At 35.6% G+C, this 17,285-nt stretch overlaps 2 protein-coding genes, 1 long non-coding RNA gene and 1 other non-coding gene across 9 annotated transcripts in view; 3 read left to right on the top strand and 1 right to left on the bottom strand.

Annotated features, from left to right (window-relative positions):
• Positions 1–17,285, top strand: part of LOC125480047 (PH, RCC1 and FYVE domains-containing protein 1-like) — a 65,875-nt gene that overhangs the window by 4,623 nt on the left and 43,967 nt on the right. The gene's annotated exons all lie outside the window — the stretch shown is intronic.
• On the top strand, positions 7,862–12,842 carry LOC125480027 (TMV resistance protein N-like). 4 transcript variants are annotated; one of them, XR_007260453.1, is made up of 6 exons: positions 7,862–8,581; positions 8,681–9,797; positions 9,898–10,173; positions 10,280–11,365; positions 11,465–12,078; positions 12,597–12,842. XR_007260453.1 is itself a non-coding variant. In XM_048590241.1 (5 exons), exons 1-5 carry the CDS (start codon positions 8,064–8,066, stop codon positions 11,987–11,989), a joined length of 3,522 nt encoding a protein of 1,173 aa, XP_048446198.1. In that variant the 5' UTR covers positions 7,862–8,063; the 3' UTR covers positions 11,990–12,338. The 4 variants fall into 4 exon arrangements, 3 of the variants coding, with proteins under 3 accessions (XP_048446198.1, XP_048446203.1, XP_048446200.1); XM_048590241.1 differs by lacking the exon at positions 12,597–12,842 and having other exon boundaries at positions 11,465–12,338; XM_048590246.1 differs by lacking the exons at positions 11,465–12,078; positions 12,597–12,842 and having other exon boundaries at positions 7,869–8,581; positions 10,280–10,402; positions 10,672–10,838.
• On the bottom strand, positions 13,491–17,110 carry LOC125480059. Of its 3 annotated transcripts, none has more exons than XR_007260461.1 (3): positions 16,829–17,110; positions 16,596–16,711; positions 13,491–13,868 (listed from the first exon to the last, which is right to left on the bottom strand). It is a non-coding gene; the product is annotated as an uncharacterized LOC125480059 (long non-coding RNA). The 3 variants fall into 3 exon arrangements; XR_007260462.1 differs by lacking the exon at positions 13,491–13,868 and adding an exon at positions 15,049–15,763; XR_007260460.1 differs by lacking the exon at positions 13,491–13,868 and adding an exon at positions 15,049–15,096.
• Positions 15,844–15,928, top strand: LOC125480264. Its single transcript, XR_007260645.1, has one exon. It is a non-coding gene; the product is annotated as a small nucleolar RNA U31b (small nucleolar RNA).

The following is a 17,285-nucleotide window of genomic DNA, read 5'->3' as shown; positions in this document are numbered from 1 at the left end:
CTCACGAACTCGCGCTTTTCCCATACCCCGAACAACTTTGCCAGGACGACGCCCGAAGTTTTGATCCATGACATTAGTCAGGATCTGAAAACCTGCATCCTCGGGTATCGTGGCGTCCTCGATCGAGGTCTCCGGGGGAAGTTGTGATGTTGCTTCTTGGAGAACAGTAGTGCGCTGTTCCACCATAGCATCCTGTAATAATAAAGGAAAAAACATATAATGTTTAATAACATAATATGAATAATATTTGAACGATTCATACATATAAGAATAATAACAATTACATATACTTACATGAAGCTGCTTAGCTAGCGCAACACCAGGTCGAACGTAAATGTCCTCGAACATGTCGATCTCTGGGAACTTAGAACCCTCCTGAAGAAACAAACATTAAGAAAATTTTATTAATAAAAAATAATAAATAAATTGTATAAAATTTCAAAATTAATTTACTTTTACCTGACGTCGTGCCTCAAGCCTATACGAAAAGGGCTTCGAACCAGAATGGTGGAGAAGTGTCTTTGAGTCCCGAGCTATCTTGCCAGCAATAGATTTCTTCTGTTAAACACACAATATACATGTTAGTGCGATTATTTAAAATAAATTAATAAAGGAAGCTTAAAAAAATAACTAAAACAATAATAAATTATTATTAAAATATTATGTACATACTACAAATTTTGGGTCCGTAAAATGTTTGCAGAGCCACTCCCAATCCTCCGGCCGGTCCTGCAACTCGGTTGGGCAACCATGTAGGCGAGCAAACTCCGGATCATCCCATCGCTTAAAATGTGTGTGAAGATAGTTCTTCCAATGTTTGTACCGAATTGCAAAGGTATCCTCTAAGTAGGCCATGACCTCAGGAGATATGTCATCAAGATCAAAATTGACCTACGAATATGAAAAATAATAAAATAATAGTAAGAAATTTAATAATATTAAGATAATATATTTTGGTTTTTAATATTTGTAAACAAAATTAAAAAAATGATAAAGGCTAAAAAATAATATACTAACCGACAAGTTTTCTCGCACTAGTTTCTTCGTCTCCTCGGGAATTTCTGCCCAAGACTCCCACTGCATAGGACAACTTTGTTTAATAACAACACCACAACTACTAGCGACGCTGTTATGCTGCTGTGAGGTAGCCGCTCCACGATGTCGCGGGTCATACTCAATCTTGATCTTGGAGCCGGTCAAACGTACGCTCTGTGCCTCCTTCAACATTCGACTAGGCCCCCTGGTGTTTTTTTTAGCTGGCCAAAAAAAATTAAATGGTGAAATCCCTAAGCTTAAATTTACAGAAAATTCAACATAACCTCCCCTAATAGTATAGCATTTCCCAAAACAACTTTGCACGACGTAGGTGCACCTGCGTCGCGCAAAGTTGGGAAAAAAAAGCGGTAAAGAAGTCTTCGTTTGGCGCCAAAATCTTGCACGACGCATAAACCGTCGCGCAAACCACCTTTGTGCGACAATACCTTGCGTGACGAAGTCCTGCGTTGCGCAAAACAGGTTTGCGCGACGTAGGTGCACCTGCGTTGCGCAAAGTTGGGAAAACAAGCGGTAAATAATTCTTTGTTTGGCGCCAAATCTTGCACGACGTTTGGCACTTTGCGCGACGAAGGAATGCGTCGCGCAAAGCTGTTTTGTACTTTGCGCGACGCATGCCTTCGTCGCGCAAAGGACATTTGCGCGACGTTTTATGCTTATCGTTGCGCAAACATACTTTGCGCGACGAAATTTCTTGCGTCGCGCAAAAAAATGTTTTTGTCACAATTGTATTAAAATCTATCATTTTGATAGGATACACATTCCACAAAACTAATTTCAACGATCCAACCATCAAACTTGTTTGTATATACTTCAAGATCTCATATGCCAAAAGTCACAACAAACAAACATTTAGAGATCAAGTAACGCAACAAAACTTTTCGACGATTATAAACGAAAAATCATGATTTAACGGTTGTTTTAACTCCGATTTTGATGATTTTTTACAGCTACACTCCTTAACCCTATATGAATACAATGAACTAATTCGATCGTCCATTTAAAACATTTACACAAGTAGATACCACAAAATCTTATGTTATACTTAATGGAAGTATAAATAAACTTCAAGTGTTAATGAATCTACTGTTTTGATGCGATACGCATTCTACAAAACTAGTTTCAACGATCCAACCGTCAAACTTGTTTGTATATGCTTCGAGATCGCATATGCCAAAAATCACAAAAAACAAACATTTAGATATCAAGTAACGAGACAAACCTTTTCGACGGCTATAAATGAAAAATAACAATTTAACGGTTATTTTAACTCCGATTTTGATGATTTTTTTTATAGCTACACTCCTTAACCCTATATGAATACAATGAACTAATTTGATCGTCCATTTAAAACATTTATACAAGTGGATACCACAAAATCTTATGTTATACTTAATGGAAGTATAAATAAACTTCAAGTGTTAATGAATCTACTGTTTTGATGCGATACGCATTCTACAAAACTAGTTTCAACGATCCAGCCGTCAAACTTGTTTGTATATGCTTCGAGATCGCATATGCCAAAAATCACAAAAAACAAACATTTAGATATCAAGTAACGAGACAAACCTTTTCGACGGCTATAAATGAAAAATAACAATTTAACGGTTATTTTAACTCCGATTTTGATGATTTTTTTTATAGCTACACTCCTTAACCCTATATGAATACAATGAAGTAATTCGATCGTCCATTTAAAACATTTACACAAGTAGATACCACAAAATCTTATGTTATACCTAATGGAAGTATTAATAAACTCCAAGTGTTAGTGAATCTACTGTTTTGATGCGATACGCATTCTACGAAACTAGTTTTAACGATCCAACCGTCAAACTTGTTTGTATATGCTTCGAGATCGCATATGCCAAAAATCACAAAAAACAAACATTCAGAAATCAAGTAACGTGACAAAACTTTTCGACGGTTATTAACGAAAAAGTACTATTTAACGGTAGTTGTAACTCCGATTTTGATGATTTTTTAGAGCTACACTCTTTAACCTTATATAAATACAATGAAGTAATTCGATCGTCAATTTAAAACATTTACACAAGTAGATACCACAAAAGAAAAAGCAATACAAGAACCCAAAAGAAAAGCCAAAAAAAAAAAAAAAGCACTTTGCGCGACGTGGATACACCTGCGTCGCGCAAAACAGGTTTGCGCGACGTAGGCGCACCTGCGTCGCGCAAAGCTGTTTTGGCGCCAAACGAATACTTCTTTACCGCTTTTTTTTCCCAACTTTGCGCGACGCAGGTGCACCTACGTCGTGCAAAGTGCCTTTTTTTTTTTTTTTTGGCTTTTCTTTTGTCCTTTTGTTTATGAGTACAAGATAAATAAATTAAAATATACTTTCTAAATATATATACCATTGAACTTGATGGGAAACACATTCTATGAAACTAGTTTCAACGATCAAAACGTCAAATGTTTGTATATACTCCGAGATCGCGTACGCCAAAAAATCTCAAAAAACAAACATTCAGAGATCAAGTAACGGGATAAAACTTTTCGACGGTTATAAACAAAAAAACACGATTTAACAATAGTTTTAACTCTGATTTTGATGATTTTTTAGAGCTAAAGTTGGGGAAAAAATCGGTAAAACATTCTTGGCTTGGCGTCAATATCTTGCGCGACGTTAATTTCAAAACGTCGCGCAAAGTAGCTTTGCGCGACAACACTTTGCGCGACGCAGGAATGCGTCGCGCAAGGATGTTTTGGGCGACGTATGTGCACCTTCATCGCGCAAAATCGCGTTGCGCGACGCATAACTTCGTCGCGCAAAGTGTTGTCACGCAAAGATACTTTGCGCGACATTTTGAATTTAACGTCGCGCAAACATGCTTTGCGCGACAAAATTTTCTGCGTCGCGCAAGTTGCCGTCGCGCAAACATGTTTTTGTACTAGTGTCTGCTAGTGGTGCACGAGATAGTGGCTCTCCAGATTATGAATTCAAACTGAAAGTATTTTCATAATCTTTTCAATGACAAACACGAAAGGAGTACTTATTTGGGTAATTTGAGTAACTCGGAAGAGTGAAAAAATTACCCTTTCTACCGCCAAATCAATAAAGAAGAAGCTTGTAGTTTTGAAAAAAGATGAAGCATAGAAAAGTTGTGGGTCTCAACAGTATACAGACCGAAGTGTGAAAAATCTTGGAAGAGACATGTATAACATGTATAACGTGATTGGAAGCCGTCCAGCAAGTAGTTGGAAACCGTCCAGAATAAATGGAGCCCCAAAAAAAGAATAATTATTTTTGGTCCTAAATTATAATGCAGCCTGTTCACAATGACTTTTTTCAATCTGTTTCTGCAATTTCCTTGCCACTTCTTGGTCCTAAATTATAATGCAGCCTGTTCACACTGACTTTTTTCAATCTGTTTCTGCAATTTCCTTGTCACTTGAGTCTGTTGGTGTTCATTTTGTGGATTTCTTGTTGGATTGATTCGTATTGTCCCACTTGGCTTCCCTACAACTTTCATTCTTTCTCTCTTCCGGTTCCATTATTTCCTTTCCCCAAAACCCCTCTTTTGGTCTGCACCTACTTTTGTGTGAGTATTTTCGTCGTGGCTTTTCGTTCACTTTTCATTTGCTTTGCAATGGCGATGAGCACCCAAAGAGTCTCTGCACCACTTCTTTCTCTCGAATCAGCTCCTCAATGGAAGTACCATGTGTTTTTGAGTTTTAGAGGTGTAGACACCTGCAAGGGTTTTGTATCCCATTTATACCACGAATTGTGCAAATTCCAAGGAATTAAAGTTAAAAAATCCCGAAATTTATTTTAAATTTCAATATTATTAAAGGATTAAAGTTTAAAAACCCCGAAAAAAAATACCCATCTCTTCGTCGTCTATTCCTACTTTGGTGTGAGTGATTTTGGTGTGAAGTTATATTGGTTGAAATAAAATTTCTCATAAAATATTTTAGCATTGTGAATTTCCGATGATAATTTTTGGTATACGAATGATGCTAGTAATTTTGCCTACTATATTCAGTAATTTACAAGTAATCATCAACTCATATTCAAACTTTTCACTCACGAACATGTGTTTGTTACATGATTATTTATTTATTTTTATTATATATAAGGGGATTGAAACTGTTCATTGATACTATTTAGTTTAAATTAATTCTCACAAACACATCGAGAGTGAGCTTCCTTGAAATTTCGTAACTATTAAGTCCAGTCTTCTTTCACGTGTTTTTGGTTGTCAAGTTTTGTCCTTTCATTGTGGTGTTGGCCAAGTTCAGCTCTTTCTTGTGGATTACTCGTTTTTTTTTAATCTTTGTTTTGGCTCTGTAAACAACTGTTTATTTATTTATAGAGATACTTTCGTTCTCGACTGATCAAATAATTTATCGTTTCTTTACTTTCTTGGTTTGATTATGCAATTTAAATATTATTTGATTGTCCAAATAATTAAAAGAGAGGATTGGCGAAAAGAGACATAATCTTCTTTGGGAAAGCTAATAAAACCAGGCCGAGGGTTTTCTGTTCCAATTATGTCTCCTCTACGTCTTATTCTTAGTTTTTTGACACTATTCTTTCACATAATTTTGAATTTAACAATGCTTTTTTTATGGATTGAAAAAAAAAAAATTTCCAAAGCTACGACATATATTTCATAAGAGTAATGCAATGGAGACTAAATTCGTATACTAAATTTACACACTAATTGATGTGTCACTAATATAAATAAGTATGTTTATCAACGTTAACTAATAAACCAATCATCGACTTCTATGTTCTTTAGTTTCCAAAACTTTGTCTACAAATTTAGGGGTGTATATTTTAGAGATATTAATGGATTTATAAATCCATGAAGTTTACGGGAGTTTAATTTATTTGTATAGATTCCATGAAATTTTTTGATTCAACCATCTCAAAATCTCAAGGGAAGATGTGAGATTTATGATGCATAAATTGTAATACGAAAGCTCTCAAATTCCCTCAAATTCCTTAACGTTTTAAAATTCTTTAAAATAAATTCATAATCGAATACACCTAGAATGCTATAAACTTCTTTGAAATCGTAATTGAATACAAATATTTTTAAGGATTTTAATATTATCTTAAAAATTTGATTGAATACACGTTAAATTTTAGAAAATCACTTAAAATCATGATTGAATACCCTTAGATTCATTAAAAACCCTCAAATTCTCAATTGACTACATGAGTGCGCTTAGCCTCACAATGGACTAATAATAATATGGATCAAATTCTTTTTTGCCCAGAATCAAACTTAAAACATTTTATTTAGATAGTATTAAATAATTAACATTTAAAAGTTAACCCGTGATAATACCTCAGCCTCAACCAATTTTTCTCAATTATTTCATTGGCCATTTTCACTTTAAATTAATTCCACAAGTAAAAAACCGCTGCAGTCTTACCAAACAAGTGGTTAGAAACCGTCGAGGTAGTTGAAAAAATGGGGTAAGCCACCAATCCTGACTTTTTGGTACCATCGCTTGTTTTGTTTTTAGTGGGAAAAAGAAAAATCCCATCATAACCGACTGAATGAGAAGAGTAAGCCACCAATCCTGACTTTTTGGTGCAATTTCCATCTCTTGTTTTGTTTTTAGTGGAAATATAGTTTTCTTTTTCTTGCATAAATTGTTAGTTTTGGTACTACTACACTATACTACACTTGTTATTGTTGTTGTTATCTTACCTCTGTTAATTACTCCGTGTTACTTATTTTATCTATAGATAGAATGATGAAGTGAGGCAAAAAAATTTCCCACAAGCGTAAAATTACAAACGAATATCTCCCATCAAAGAAAAGAATAAACAGGTTAGACTTTGTCAATACAAGTATCTCTCGATACCTAAATTTGATCTAAAGGATGAAAGAGAATTAAAGAGCTTAGGTTTTTTCTTCTTTTTTTTTTTTTTTTTTTGGGGGGGGGGGGGAGGAAATGGTCTTCCCCTTTTAGAATTTAGTTAATTATTTGGTGTTAATTAAAATTTAAAAGCTACTTGTTTTGAATCTAATCTAAAAATAACTACTAGCGTTGATTTGTTAATTAACATTTAAGAGTTAATAATCCTTGATGATATGCCTCAACCTCAATTAATTTCTTTTCATTATTTCATGGGTCATATTCACTTTAAATTACTCTAATTAATCAGAAATCGCTGCAGTCTTACTAAGCAAGTGGTTGGAAAGCATCCAACAAGTACTTGGAAAGTGTCCATCAAGTAGTTGGAAACCGCGTCCAGAATGCATGGAGGCCCCAGAAGGATTTGGATTTCATCGGAATCCAATTGTGAGAATACTAAGAATTTTCACATTCTAACCGTTCATTATATATCACAAATTATTTTGACATTTTAATTTAAAATTAAACATAAATAGTACTTAATGAAAATTTGATCACACAATATCAATAAACGACTATAATATGAGAATCTCTCAAACTCCAAAAAAAAAATCCAAAAAAGATCCTCATCCTCTCTAGAAAATGATAAATTATTTTTTGGTCCAATTTAGGAGCAGGAGTAGGAGTAGGTAGAGCTGCCTGTTCACACTTACTTTTCTCAATCTATTTGTGCAATTTACCTATCAATAATGGATTTGGTCCTTCGGATCCCGTTCGGATCCAAATGGTTGAGATGTAAAAATTCTCACATCTTAACTGTTTATCATAAATCATACGGTCATAAATCATATAAATTTTATTATTTAAAATTATATACAAATAGTATTTGAAAAAAAATTAATTATACAATATACGATAAATGGTTAGAATGTGAGGGTTTCTAGAATCCCTACCATTTGGATCTGAATGGGATCCTCATTCAATAAAGTCCTCTTCTTGGTCTCTTGCTTTCTTGTTGGATTGATTCGTTGTATCTCACTTGGCTTCCCCACGATTTTCACTCTTTCTCTCTTCCATTATTTCCTTCCCCCAAAACCTCTCTTTTGGTCTGCTCATACTTTTGTGTGAGTATTTTGATCGTGGTTTTTCGTTCACTTTTCATTTTCTTTGCAATGGCGATGAGCACCCAAAGAGCCTCTGCCCCACTTCTTTCTCTCGAATCAGCTCCTCGATGGAAGTACGATGTGTTTTTGAGTTTTAGGGGTGTAGACACCCGCAAGGGTTTCGTATCCCATTTATACCGCGAATTGTGCAAGTTCCAAGGAATTACGACTTTCCTTGACGATCGAGAGCTTGAAGAGGGAACAAGTATTCCACTTGAGCTCCCGAGTGCGATCAAAGAATCGCATGTTGCAATCGTTGTTCTTTCACCAAACTATGCTTCTTCCAAATGGTGCTTGAATGAACTTACAGCCATTCTTCAATGCATGGAAGCTAGGAACTCAGTTCTGCCGGTCTTTTACGAGACAGATCCATCTGACGTTGGAAATCAACGGGGATCTTTTGCCAAAGCCTTCGCAGAGCATGAAGAAAAGTTCATCACTACCGAAGATAAAAAGAAGGTTGTCCAATGGAAAGCTGATCTAAAAAGATTGTCCAAAATTTCTGGTTGGCATTCAAAGCAATCCAAGTAAGCATGCATGAACAACTTTAAATTCCCATGTCCTAACAGAGTCAAACTTGAATGCTTCGTTTATGTATTTTTTATTGGTTATTTTATACCTTGTAGGTGTGAAAGTGAGCTTATTGAAAAAATCGTCAACAGCGTGTGGAGGAAAGTGCAAGCTGCGTTCACCGTGTCAGATTCCTCACAGAAATTAGTCGGAATTAATTCTGGGCTTGAGCAACTAGGTTCGCTATTAGCTCATGATGCCAATGATGTTCGCTTTATAGGGATAACGGGGATGGGCGGCATCGGTAAAACAACCCTTGCCAAGCTAGTTTATGATAGAATCTTCCATCATTTTGAAGTTTACTGCTTTCTCGCAAATATCAGAGATCGTACTCCAGTTAGTCTTCAACAACAACTTCTTTTCCCAGTCTTGAAAGAAAAGATTGAGCAAGTTCGGGATCAACAGTTGGGAATCATATACACAGAGAAGTGCTTAAGCAACAAAAAGGTTCTTCTTGTACTTGATGATGTGGATCAAATAAACCAGCTACGAGTACTAGCTGGAAAAGAAGCTTGGTTTGGTAGTGGGAGTAGAATTATCATTACAACTAGAAATGAACGTTTGCTAGTCCAGCATGGCATTACTTTATGTCATAGCGTCAAGTTGTTAAATGATTCTGAAGCTCTTGCTCTGTTTAGTCAAAATGCCTTTAAGAAAGATCTGCCCGAAGATGGGTTTTTGGAACTGTCTAAGTATTTCATTAATCATGCTGGAGGCCTTCCATTAGCTCTTGAACATTTGGGGTCGGCTTTGTTTAAGAGAGGTCTAGATGCATGGAATAGTGCACGGGATAATCTAAGGAAAATTCCTAATCCAACAATTTTTGATAAACTCAAAATAAGTTATGATGGACTAGAAGAGATGGAGAAGAGAATTTTTCTCGATGTTGCATGTTTTCACAAAGGGAAGCACACGCAGCGAGTAATTGAAATACTAGACAATTCCTTTGATATTTCAAGCGGGATCTTGATAGATGCTCTAATTGAGAAATCTCTCCTGACCTCTGAAAAATGCTTCCTGTATGATACTTCAGTCAAGTACAGCAAGATAGGGATGCATGATTTGATACAAGAAATGGCATGGAGAATTGTTGGTAACGAGTCCAAAGAGCCTGGCCTGCGGAGTAGGTTGTGGCTTCCCAATGACATTTTTCATGTATTCATGAACAATACGGTAAGAAGTTATGTAAGATTACCAAGTTCGATAGAAGATATTATTTTTTTGGCACGATACTAAATGTGAAATTGACATTTCCTACATTCTTGGTTATTAGGGGACAGGAGCTATTGAAGGCATAAGCCTATGGTTACCCGAAAAAGAAGAGGTGCACTGGAATTGCGAAGCCTTCTCTAACATGTCCGGACTGAGGTTTCTGGAATTTGGCAATTTGATCTTTTCTTCAAGTCCCAAATTTCTTCCATGTTCCTTGAGAATTATGAACTGGAGTTTGTATCCTTCCAAGTCTCTTCCACCAAGCTTTCACCCGTGTTTCCTTACTGAACTAAAAATGCGTGATAGCAAACTTGTTCGGCTTTGGGATGGAAAAGAGGTAAGAATATACCCAATGAATGCTATTTAACAATTTTTTTATGTCCAATAAAATTGTAAGGTTTTGGAATTGGAAGCTTATATACATTATTTGTTGTATTCTGCAGAATTTCCCCAACTTGAAATATATTGATCTTAGCAACTCACGTAAAGTGATAAGTACCCCAGATTTTACTGGTCTTCGAAATCTTGAGGAGTTGATTCTTCAGGATTGTACGAATTTGGTTGAGGTACACCCGTCTTTTGCAGTTCTTAAAAGACTTAAAGTTTTGAGACTTGGTTTCTGTAAAAGTTTTAAGAGTCTCCCAAGTGAGCTAGAAATGGATTCCCTTGAACATTTAGATCTTACTGGATGCTCCAAAGTGAAAAAGATTCCAGAATTTTCAAAACACCTGAAAAATTTGTCCGTGGTTTTTTTAGGCGGGACTGCGATTGAGAAATTACCTTCAACAATTGGACATCTGGTTGGACTTACTGTACTGTTTATTGATCATTGCAGAAATCTGTTGGATATTCCTATTGAGATTTGTAAGTTGAAGTCTCTTTATATGCTGTTAGTCCGCGGAAGTTCGAAAATAGAAAAACTCCCAGGGAAAATGGAGTGTTTAGAGCAACTTCAAATGGGGGGAAACGCACTAAGAGAGCCGCTTGTTGATATGAAAAATCTCAAATCGTTGCGGGTTTATGAATCAGTTGGTAAGCCAAGGGACGAGTGGGGCCTTCTCCGCTTATTTGGAATTAGAAAGAGCCATGAGCCTTGTTGGGGTTTGGTGTTGTCTTCTTTAAATCGTTTGCGTTGTTTGGAGAAAATACAACTATGCAATTGTCTTGGTGAAGGTGATATCCCCCATGATATTGGGGATAACTTGTCCTCTTTACGAATGTTAGATCTTAGTGGAAACAATTTTATTACCCTTCCAGCAAGCATCAAATGCCTTTCTCGACTTGTGTCTCTTTGTTTGTATGGGTGCCAAAGACTTGAGCAACTGCCAGATCTTCCGTCAAATAGCAAATTACACGTAGACGTAGATAATTGTACCTCCTTGAAAAGGTTGTCGGATCCCTCGAAGTTGAGCAGCAGATATGCCAGTATTTATGATTTTACTTTCAGTTCTCTGAATTGCATTACATTGGTTGAAGATGAAGACTGGATGAATACAATATGTTCAAGGATCGTGAAATTCGCCAGTAAGGTACTCTTGTCTCTCTGTCTCTCTCTGTCCTTCTCTCTCTCTCTCTCTCTCTCTCTCTCTCTCTCTCTCTCTCTCCCCCTAATGGTTCTTTTGGTGCAGGGAATCTGTCGTTCTTTGGGTCATAATTACATTGTATGCCCCGGAAAGGGGATTCCCGAGTGGTTCAACAATCAAACTGTGGGACATTCGCTAAATGTGGAGCTACCTCCTCAATCATGTAACAGCTGGATGGGAATTGCTTTTTGCGTTGTTTTTGCACTTCCTAAGGGAAACTTCGAAACTTTCCGTTTAAATGATGTCGATCTTAAGTGTTTGCCTGGGATTTCTTGTCATATTTCTGCAACAAAGCATATGGTGCCAGAACACCTTTGGATATTTTATTTGTCTCGAGAACAATGTCAGGAACAGTTTTCATTTGAAATATGTAATCGATGTGGAGGAAATGAACCAAATCTGGTGAAAATGTGTGGGGCTCGTTTGATGCACAAGCAAGATTTGGAAGAGCTCAACCGAACATTGAAAATCTTGAAGCGAACGCATGGATATTGGGAAGAAGCAGCTTCAAGTGAAAGTGGTAGTTTTGATGACCAAGAACAAGCTCACAAAAGGCAGAAGGAAGAATAAAAATTGCTTTCTGCTTTATTTAACCATTCAATGTTTCAGAGTCGTACTTGGAAAGCTAAACATGGTGCTTTTTCTCAGAATCTATGTTAGTAAGTCACCATCTCAATCCCAGTATAACCTGCCTGATATTTGATTATTTATTTTTCCCTCAAAGCTAATTTATTTGATCCAGCAATGAAGTATGTGTACATACAGTTAATAATGTGCGTCTCTCATCTATGTCAAATTGAACCAAAAAAGATGCAAAGTCGTATTATGTAAATAAGTTTTCAACAAAAAGTGCAAGGTATGGAAGATATGTAAGCAATATATGTTATGACATTTTCACATCAGCAAGCAAAATTTACTATGCTATGAACAGATAAGTAGCTGTAGGGATAATAATGTAACAATGCTTGGACAGTGCCGATCATGATATGTGAAAACGGACAAGGAAGCTGTCTGTACATCTTTCTTCAAATAAATGCAGGATATTCTATAACAATGTTGTGCATGTTGTGATTCTTTTCTTTTTTGTGGGTACTGATAATTTTGAACTCAACTGAAACTAGATTCTTAATGGCAAGACTAAGACGCAACCAAACAGTGAATATTTATTTATGTGCAGGATGAGAAGAAGTTTGTCGTACCGGGTTTATTTCGGCTTGGTTTTTTTCTGAGTGCAACTTCAGCTGCAGATGTTGCCTAACTGAACTATTTTAAACGTGGTTGGAACTTGGTAGAATATATCGAAAACTATATTTTTAAACTTTCCAAAACACGTTTGTTCTCGGCCTCCAGGACCTCATGTTCTTTTTCAGTTGCCCTTTCTTTCTGTATAGTTTCTGAATTTTATGCATATGCCTTAATGCAACTTGCAAAGAGAGCTGAGGCTTTAGTTTTCCATCTGTTACTACTCCAGAAAATAACCCAAAAAACCAGCGCTGACGTAGTATATTTTTGGCCGTTCTAGTATGAATTCAAACATGCGGTGCCAAAGTAGAGAAACTTTTGCCCCATGCTAAAATCGACACCATCGACTCGACATCCACAATTTAGGTTTATTTTTGGTCATTCTCTCTCCTCACTCTCGCTTGCAGTTAGTCGAGGTGACGGGATGCGAATGTTCTTCCAAAAGCGTTTTTTGAGCAGTTTTGAAGAGATCAAAACTCCATACCATGCTTAACTAGAAGACGTTCATCTTTTATTGTAATGGTGATTCTACTTCTCATGCCAAACCAAATCTATATTTCCGGCTAGTAATTCTAGTTGGTGTATTCCATTTACTTTAAACTACGTATTAATAGAACTCTCGTTGTCAATTAAAATTCCATAAAACTACAATTTTAATTCTCTAATTAAAACTGAATATAATTAAAAATGATGGGCAATTTAGTAATTACAAGAACACAAATTTTGTTGTTTTTTAAAAGCATCATCCACATATAGTTTTTAACTAGCAACGGTGCCCGCGCGTTGCTGCGGGTTTTAAAACTGTATAAAACATGCGAAAAGTTTTAAATACATACAATATGCAATACTATTTAGATATATGTTGAAATCTGTTTACAATCATATGGACTGGCGGTTCTATTGCCATTGTTCTAGTATTTACATCTTTTACAAATTTGAAATCCTAAGTGTCCTTAACTGAAAGAAAAGATAAAGTGGTTCCATTGCCATTGTTCTAATATTCACATCTTTTACAAATTTGAAGTCCTAAGAGTTCTTAAGTAAAAGAAAAGATAAAAGTTTCTTTCTCACCGAAATCTATCAATTTGAATCAAATCTTCTTAAGAAGTATAGATTGTAGCATACCTTGTAATTTTTGCAAGCTGGACACCTGCAATATTAATAGTGCCATAAGTTCTTCCTAAGCCATCGGAAAAATATCAAAAACCTGCAATCATGAAAAGAAAAAAAAATTAATATCATAAAGACAGAAAGAAAATTGCAGCCGTGAATATTTATAACACAAAGAAAATGATCACACAGAGATAAGATTGATCAACAAAGTTACATTTGTCTACCGAAGTCCAATAAAATACATCCAGAAAAGCTGTTCAGTTTTTACACTTCTTAATCAACAGACTTTAAAAACGAATTGAAATGAACTAAACGAAAAAGAATAACAAAAGTTCATGTAAAAAAAAAGGATTTAAACATATTAGACCATGCACTGGCTAACCTTTGGACTAAATCATCAACACTCTGAATACAAATAAATGAATGTGCACGTAGAGGTGTAAAGTAGAGGATCCCATAATTATCCCAATGTTATTTTGTCTATACCTTTGATGGAAATCCATAGAAGTCAGAGAGAGTTTCATAAAGAAAAAAGGCAGGACATGATTTCAGCATGTGTGCAACTTTCTTCAACCCTAGAGGTTCCACTTGTTTTGCGAAAACAAAATCAGTGCTCGAAATCCAGAAAAGTAAAATGATAATTGTTATTGCTTCACCAACTGAAATTTTTAAAACCTCATTTAGTCAAAGATGGTGTCTCTGAAGATGGAACTGCGAAAATCATTGATGCTAATGATCTCAGCTACACTAACTCTATTCCTATTAAATAAGCATTTCCTACAAATTAAAAATCCAAATTTCAGGCTGGCTTTAGCTGGAACCTCCCACTAAACCCTACTAACAAACGAATTTGTCCCTCAGTTTCTTCTATGCTTGCAGAGCTGTTTCCTATTTTCTACAGTAAATAGTCAGTTTTGCCCATATTGGCCCCGCGTCTGTGATCGTTCATCTATACGCTTCAACTGGTTTTCATCGCTTTACCATTTACTAAAACGCATTATTTTGTTTGTCATGTATGATGGCTTGCCAAATACTGAATAGAAAAATGCACAATAGAGAGTCAAAACTCAAGGTTGAAAATCCATCTTCAAAGTACTATCAAATGACAGCATTTACCCAATAAATAAGACATACATAACAACAACATTGTCATAATCGAACTTTTTTTTTATTTAAAGCAATAATTATCAACACGATTATTAAAAATTTTTAAATTGTAAACTTAACACTACTTAGAAAGCTGGCCAACCCTTTTTTTTTTTTTTTTTTTTCAATTTCTGCAAAAGCACTTTGTAGCTTATATAAATTGCTTTCATAATGATCTGCAATGGAAAATGCAATCACAAATGAGATACACAAAACAGAAATAGTATTATAATGATCTTTCTTTTTTTTTTTTTGGTTGAAAGCACTGCATAACTGGAAAAAGAAATGAAAACTTAAATTAAAGTATGAAGAACCAAATGATCTAACACATTTTAGTTCTTCTTAAACTATAACAATATAGTATATCTGCCACAAATAGTCTTTAAAGAGAACTATTAAAATCTCTTGACCCCGATAAGCATCTTTTACCGTACAAAAATTCCATGGATAAGTGACTTCTTTATACAACCTTGCTATTCCAAATAACTAATCTCATACTTTGTAACCAAATTATTACATGCTTCTAATGTTGCTTTCAAGTAACAGTAAAAACCAAGAAAAAAATTGAAATGCCATGATCCTTATGGCTTTTTTGCACATAAATACACGTGTTATAATTTAAATGAAAATGTAATACTTTTTGTGTACTCTAAAAAATTGTTTTTGAAAATAGGTTATCTCCCAAGATATAAGTCTGCACGTGAAATTCGGCTGGGCCTTAAATAAAAGAAGCCTGCACTGTAAGAAAGAAAAATTAAATTGAGAAAAAATGCATAACCCTAATCTGAGAGCCTATAAAAGCACGACCTCTTGCCATGCTTCTCCATCTTCTCCTCTGTTTTTCTGTGTTTTCAATTAGGTTGAATGATAGAATAATTACAAAAGCATATCAGATAAATTAGGGTTAATTAAGAAATAGTGAGGAACGTGATGAGAAGCTCTGTCGCCCCAGTCTTACCCGCATCAACATATTTGATGCTTCCTGGTGATTGACTCTCTTTCTGATTCCTCATTTTCTTTTCTTTTTTTCTATATCAATTTTTTTTTTAAATAATTTTTGGTGCAATAAGTCTGGAAGAGGCAAATTGGGGAAGGTGTGATGATGATTATCCATTGAATCATCCTGAATAATCATATTCTGGTGACTAATTATTAATCAAAATTATATGCACTACCATGTGAGCTCTCCCTAAATCCTCCACCTTCAAATTCCACCCTAAATGATTCTTTTTCTTAATATATTAATTCATGTTTTTTAAATAATTCTAGTGTACTTTTGCCCATTGGTATCTGATGTCCAGACAAAAAAATGTGGCTGAGCATTTCGTAAGAACTTGGACTTTGGTAGTCCAGATTAGATTAGCTTTTGACTTTGCCAGTTTATTGCATGCCTTTTACCTATAATTCATGTCCTAATTTATCTGTTTAGGTTTTAGTTTTTGCCTTTGGGAAAACCCAAAATCTCTACCTTAAATGCTCATGTGCAACCACTCCTTACACCCCTTGTCTCTTTCCCCAACCTCAAATTTTCTAGGCAACCAAACAGAAGACAATATTTCACTTCTTTTTTCTAGTCAGTAGGCAATAAAACTCAGCGTTTCACTCTCTTCCGTTTCCCTTTGATTCTAGGCAACCAAACACAAATTAGGAATTGAAATTAGAAAGAAATTCGAACCTGCCTTGTAAATTAGGGCTTGAGCGATGTTCTTGACGTGCGACGTGGATCTTCCGATGGCGAGGACCATGAAATCCGCCCACTCGCAGTGCTAAGTGGTGGAGAAGCTATTCACCCTGAGAAAATAAAAAAACCAATCCGATGGGTTCTGATGGGTCTTAAAGACAACAAATCTAAAAATTTGCCCAAAAAAAAAGAAATCAAACAACAAAAACATAAATTATATAGCTTACCCAGAAAAGGTTCGAAGGGGACAAAAGCAAAGATTTGTGAGAGAGAAGACGGATCGAAGCAGAGATCGACGGCGAAAGAGAGAAGGCAACAGAAAGGTAAAGGGAATTGAGGGGCGACATTGATTGCACTTGTTGGAATCGAAGGCGAGATTTAGTAAGCCCGAGAACAGCAGAAGAGAGATCTGGGAGAAAGATGTGAGTAAGCAACGGAAAACAAAAGAAAAATCGAGAACACAGTCCAAAGAGGGGATTCATCAATGACAAACGCGTGGAAGCAAATGGGCAAAAGCGGCATTTAGCTGCCCCAAAAACCAAAGAGAAGAATAACCGGAGGAAAAAGGCAGGGGCAAAATCATCTGCTCACTGGTCATCCACAGTACCACTTCACTGAGTTTTAGTATATATAGATGTCTTCAATTTAAAAATAAATAAATAAAAGATAAAAGATAAAAATAAT

This window comes from the organism of the source record quoted next, unplaced genomic scaffold (assembly GCF_019419815.1).
Source record: "Pyrus x bretschneideri cultivar Hongxiangsu unplaced genomic scaffold, Pyrus_bretschneideri_v1 Contig1, whole genome shotgun sequence".
Lineage (NCBI taxonomy): Eukaryota > Viridiplantae > Streptophyta > Magnoliopsida > Rosales > Rosaceae > Pyrus > Pyrus x bretschneideri.
Note: the sequence above shows the minus strand (reverse complement) of the source record. Positions and strands in the feature narration are given on the sequence as shown.

Excerpts from the sequence above, each read along its gene's own strand:
- LOC125480027 (XM_048590241.1), top strand. The coding sequence starts at position 8,064 with ATGGCGATGAGCACCCAAAGAGCCTCTGCCCCACTTCTTTCTCTCGAA. Across the intron at positions 10,174-10,279 it reads GGCTTTGGGATGGAAAAGAG|AATTTCCCCAACTTGAAATA; the intron begins GTAAGAATATAC and ends TGTATTCTGCAG. Across the intron at positions 11,366-11,464 it reads TCGTGAAATTCGCCAGTAAG|GGAATCTGTCGTTCTTTGGG; the intron begins GTACTCTTGTCT and ends CTTTTGGTGCAG.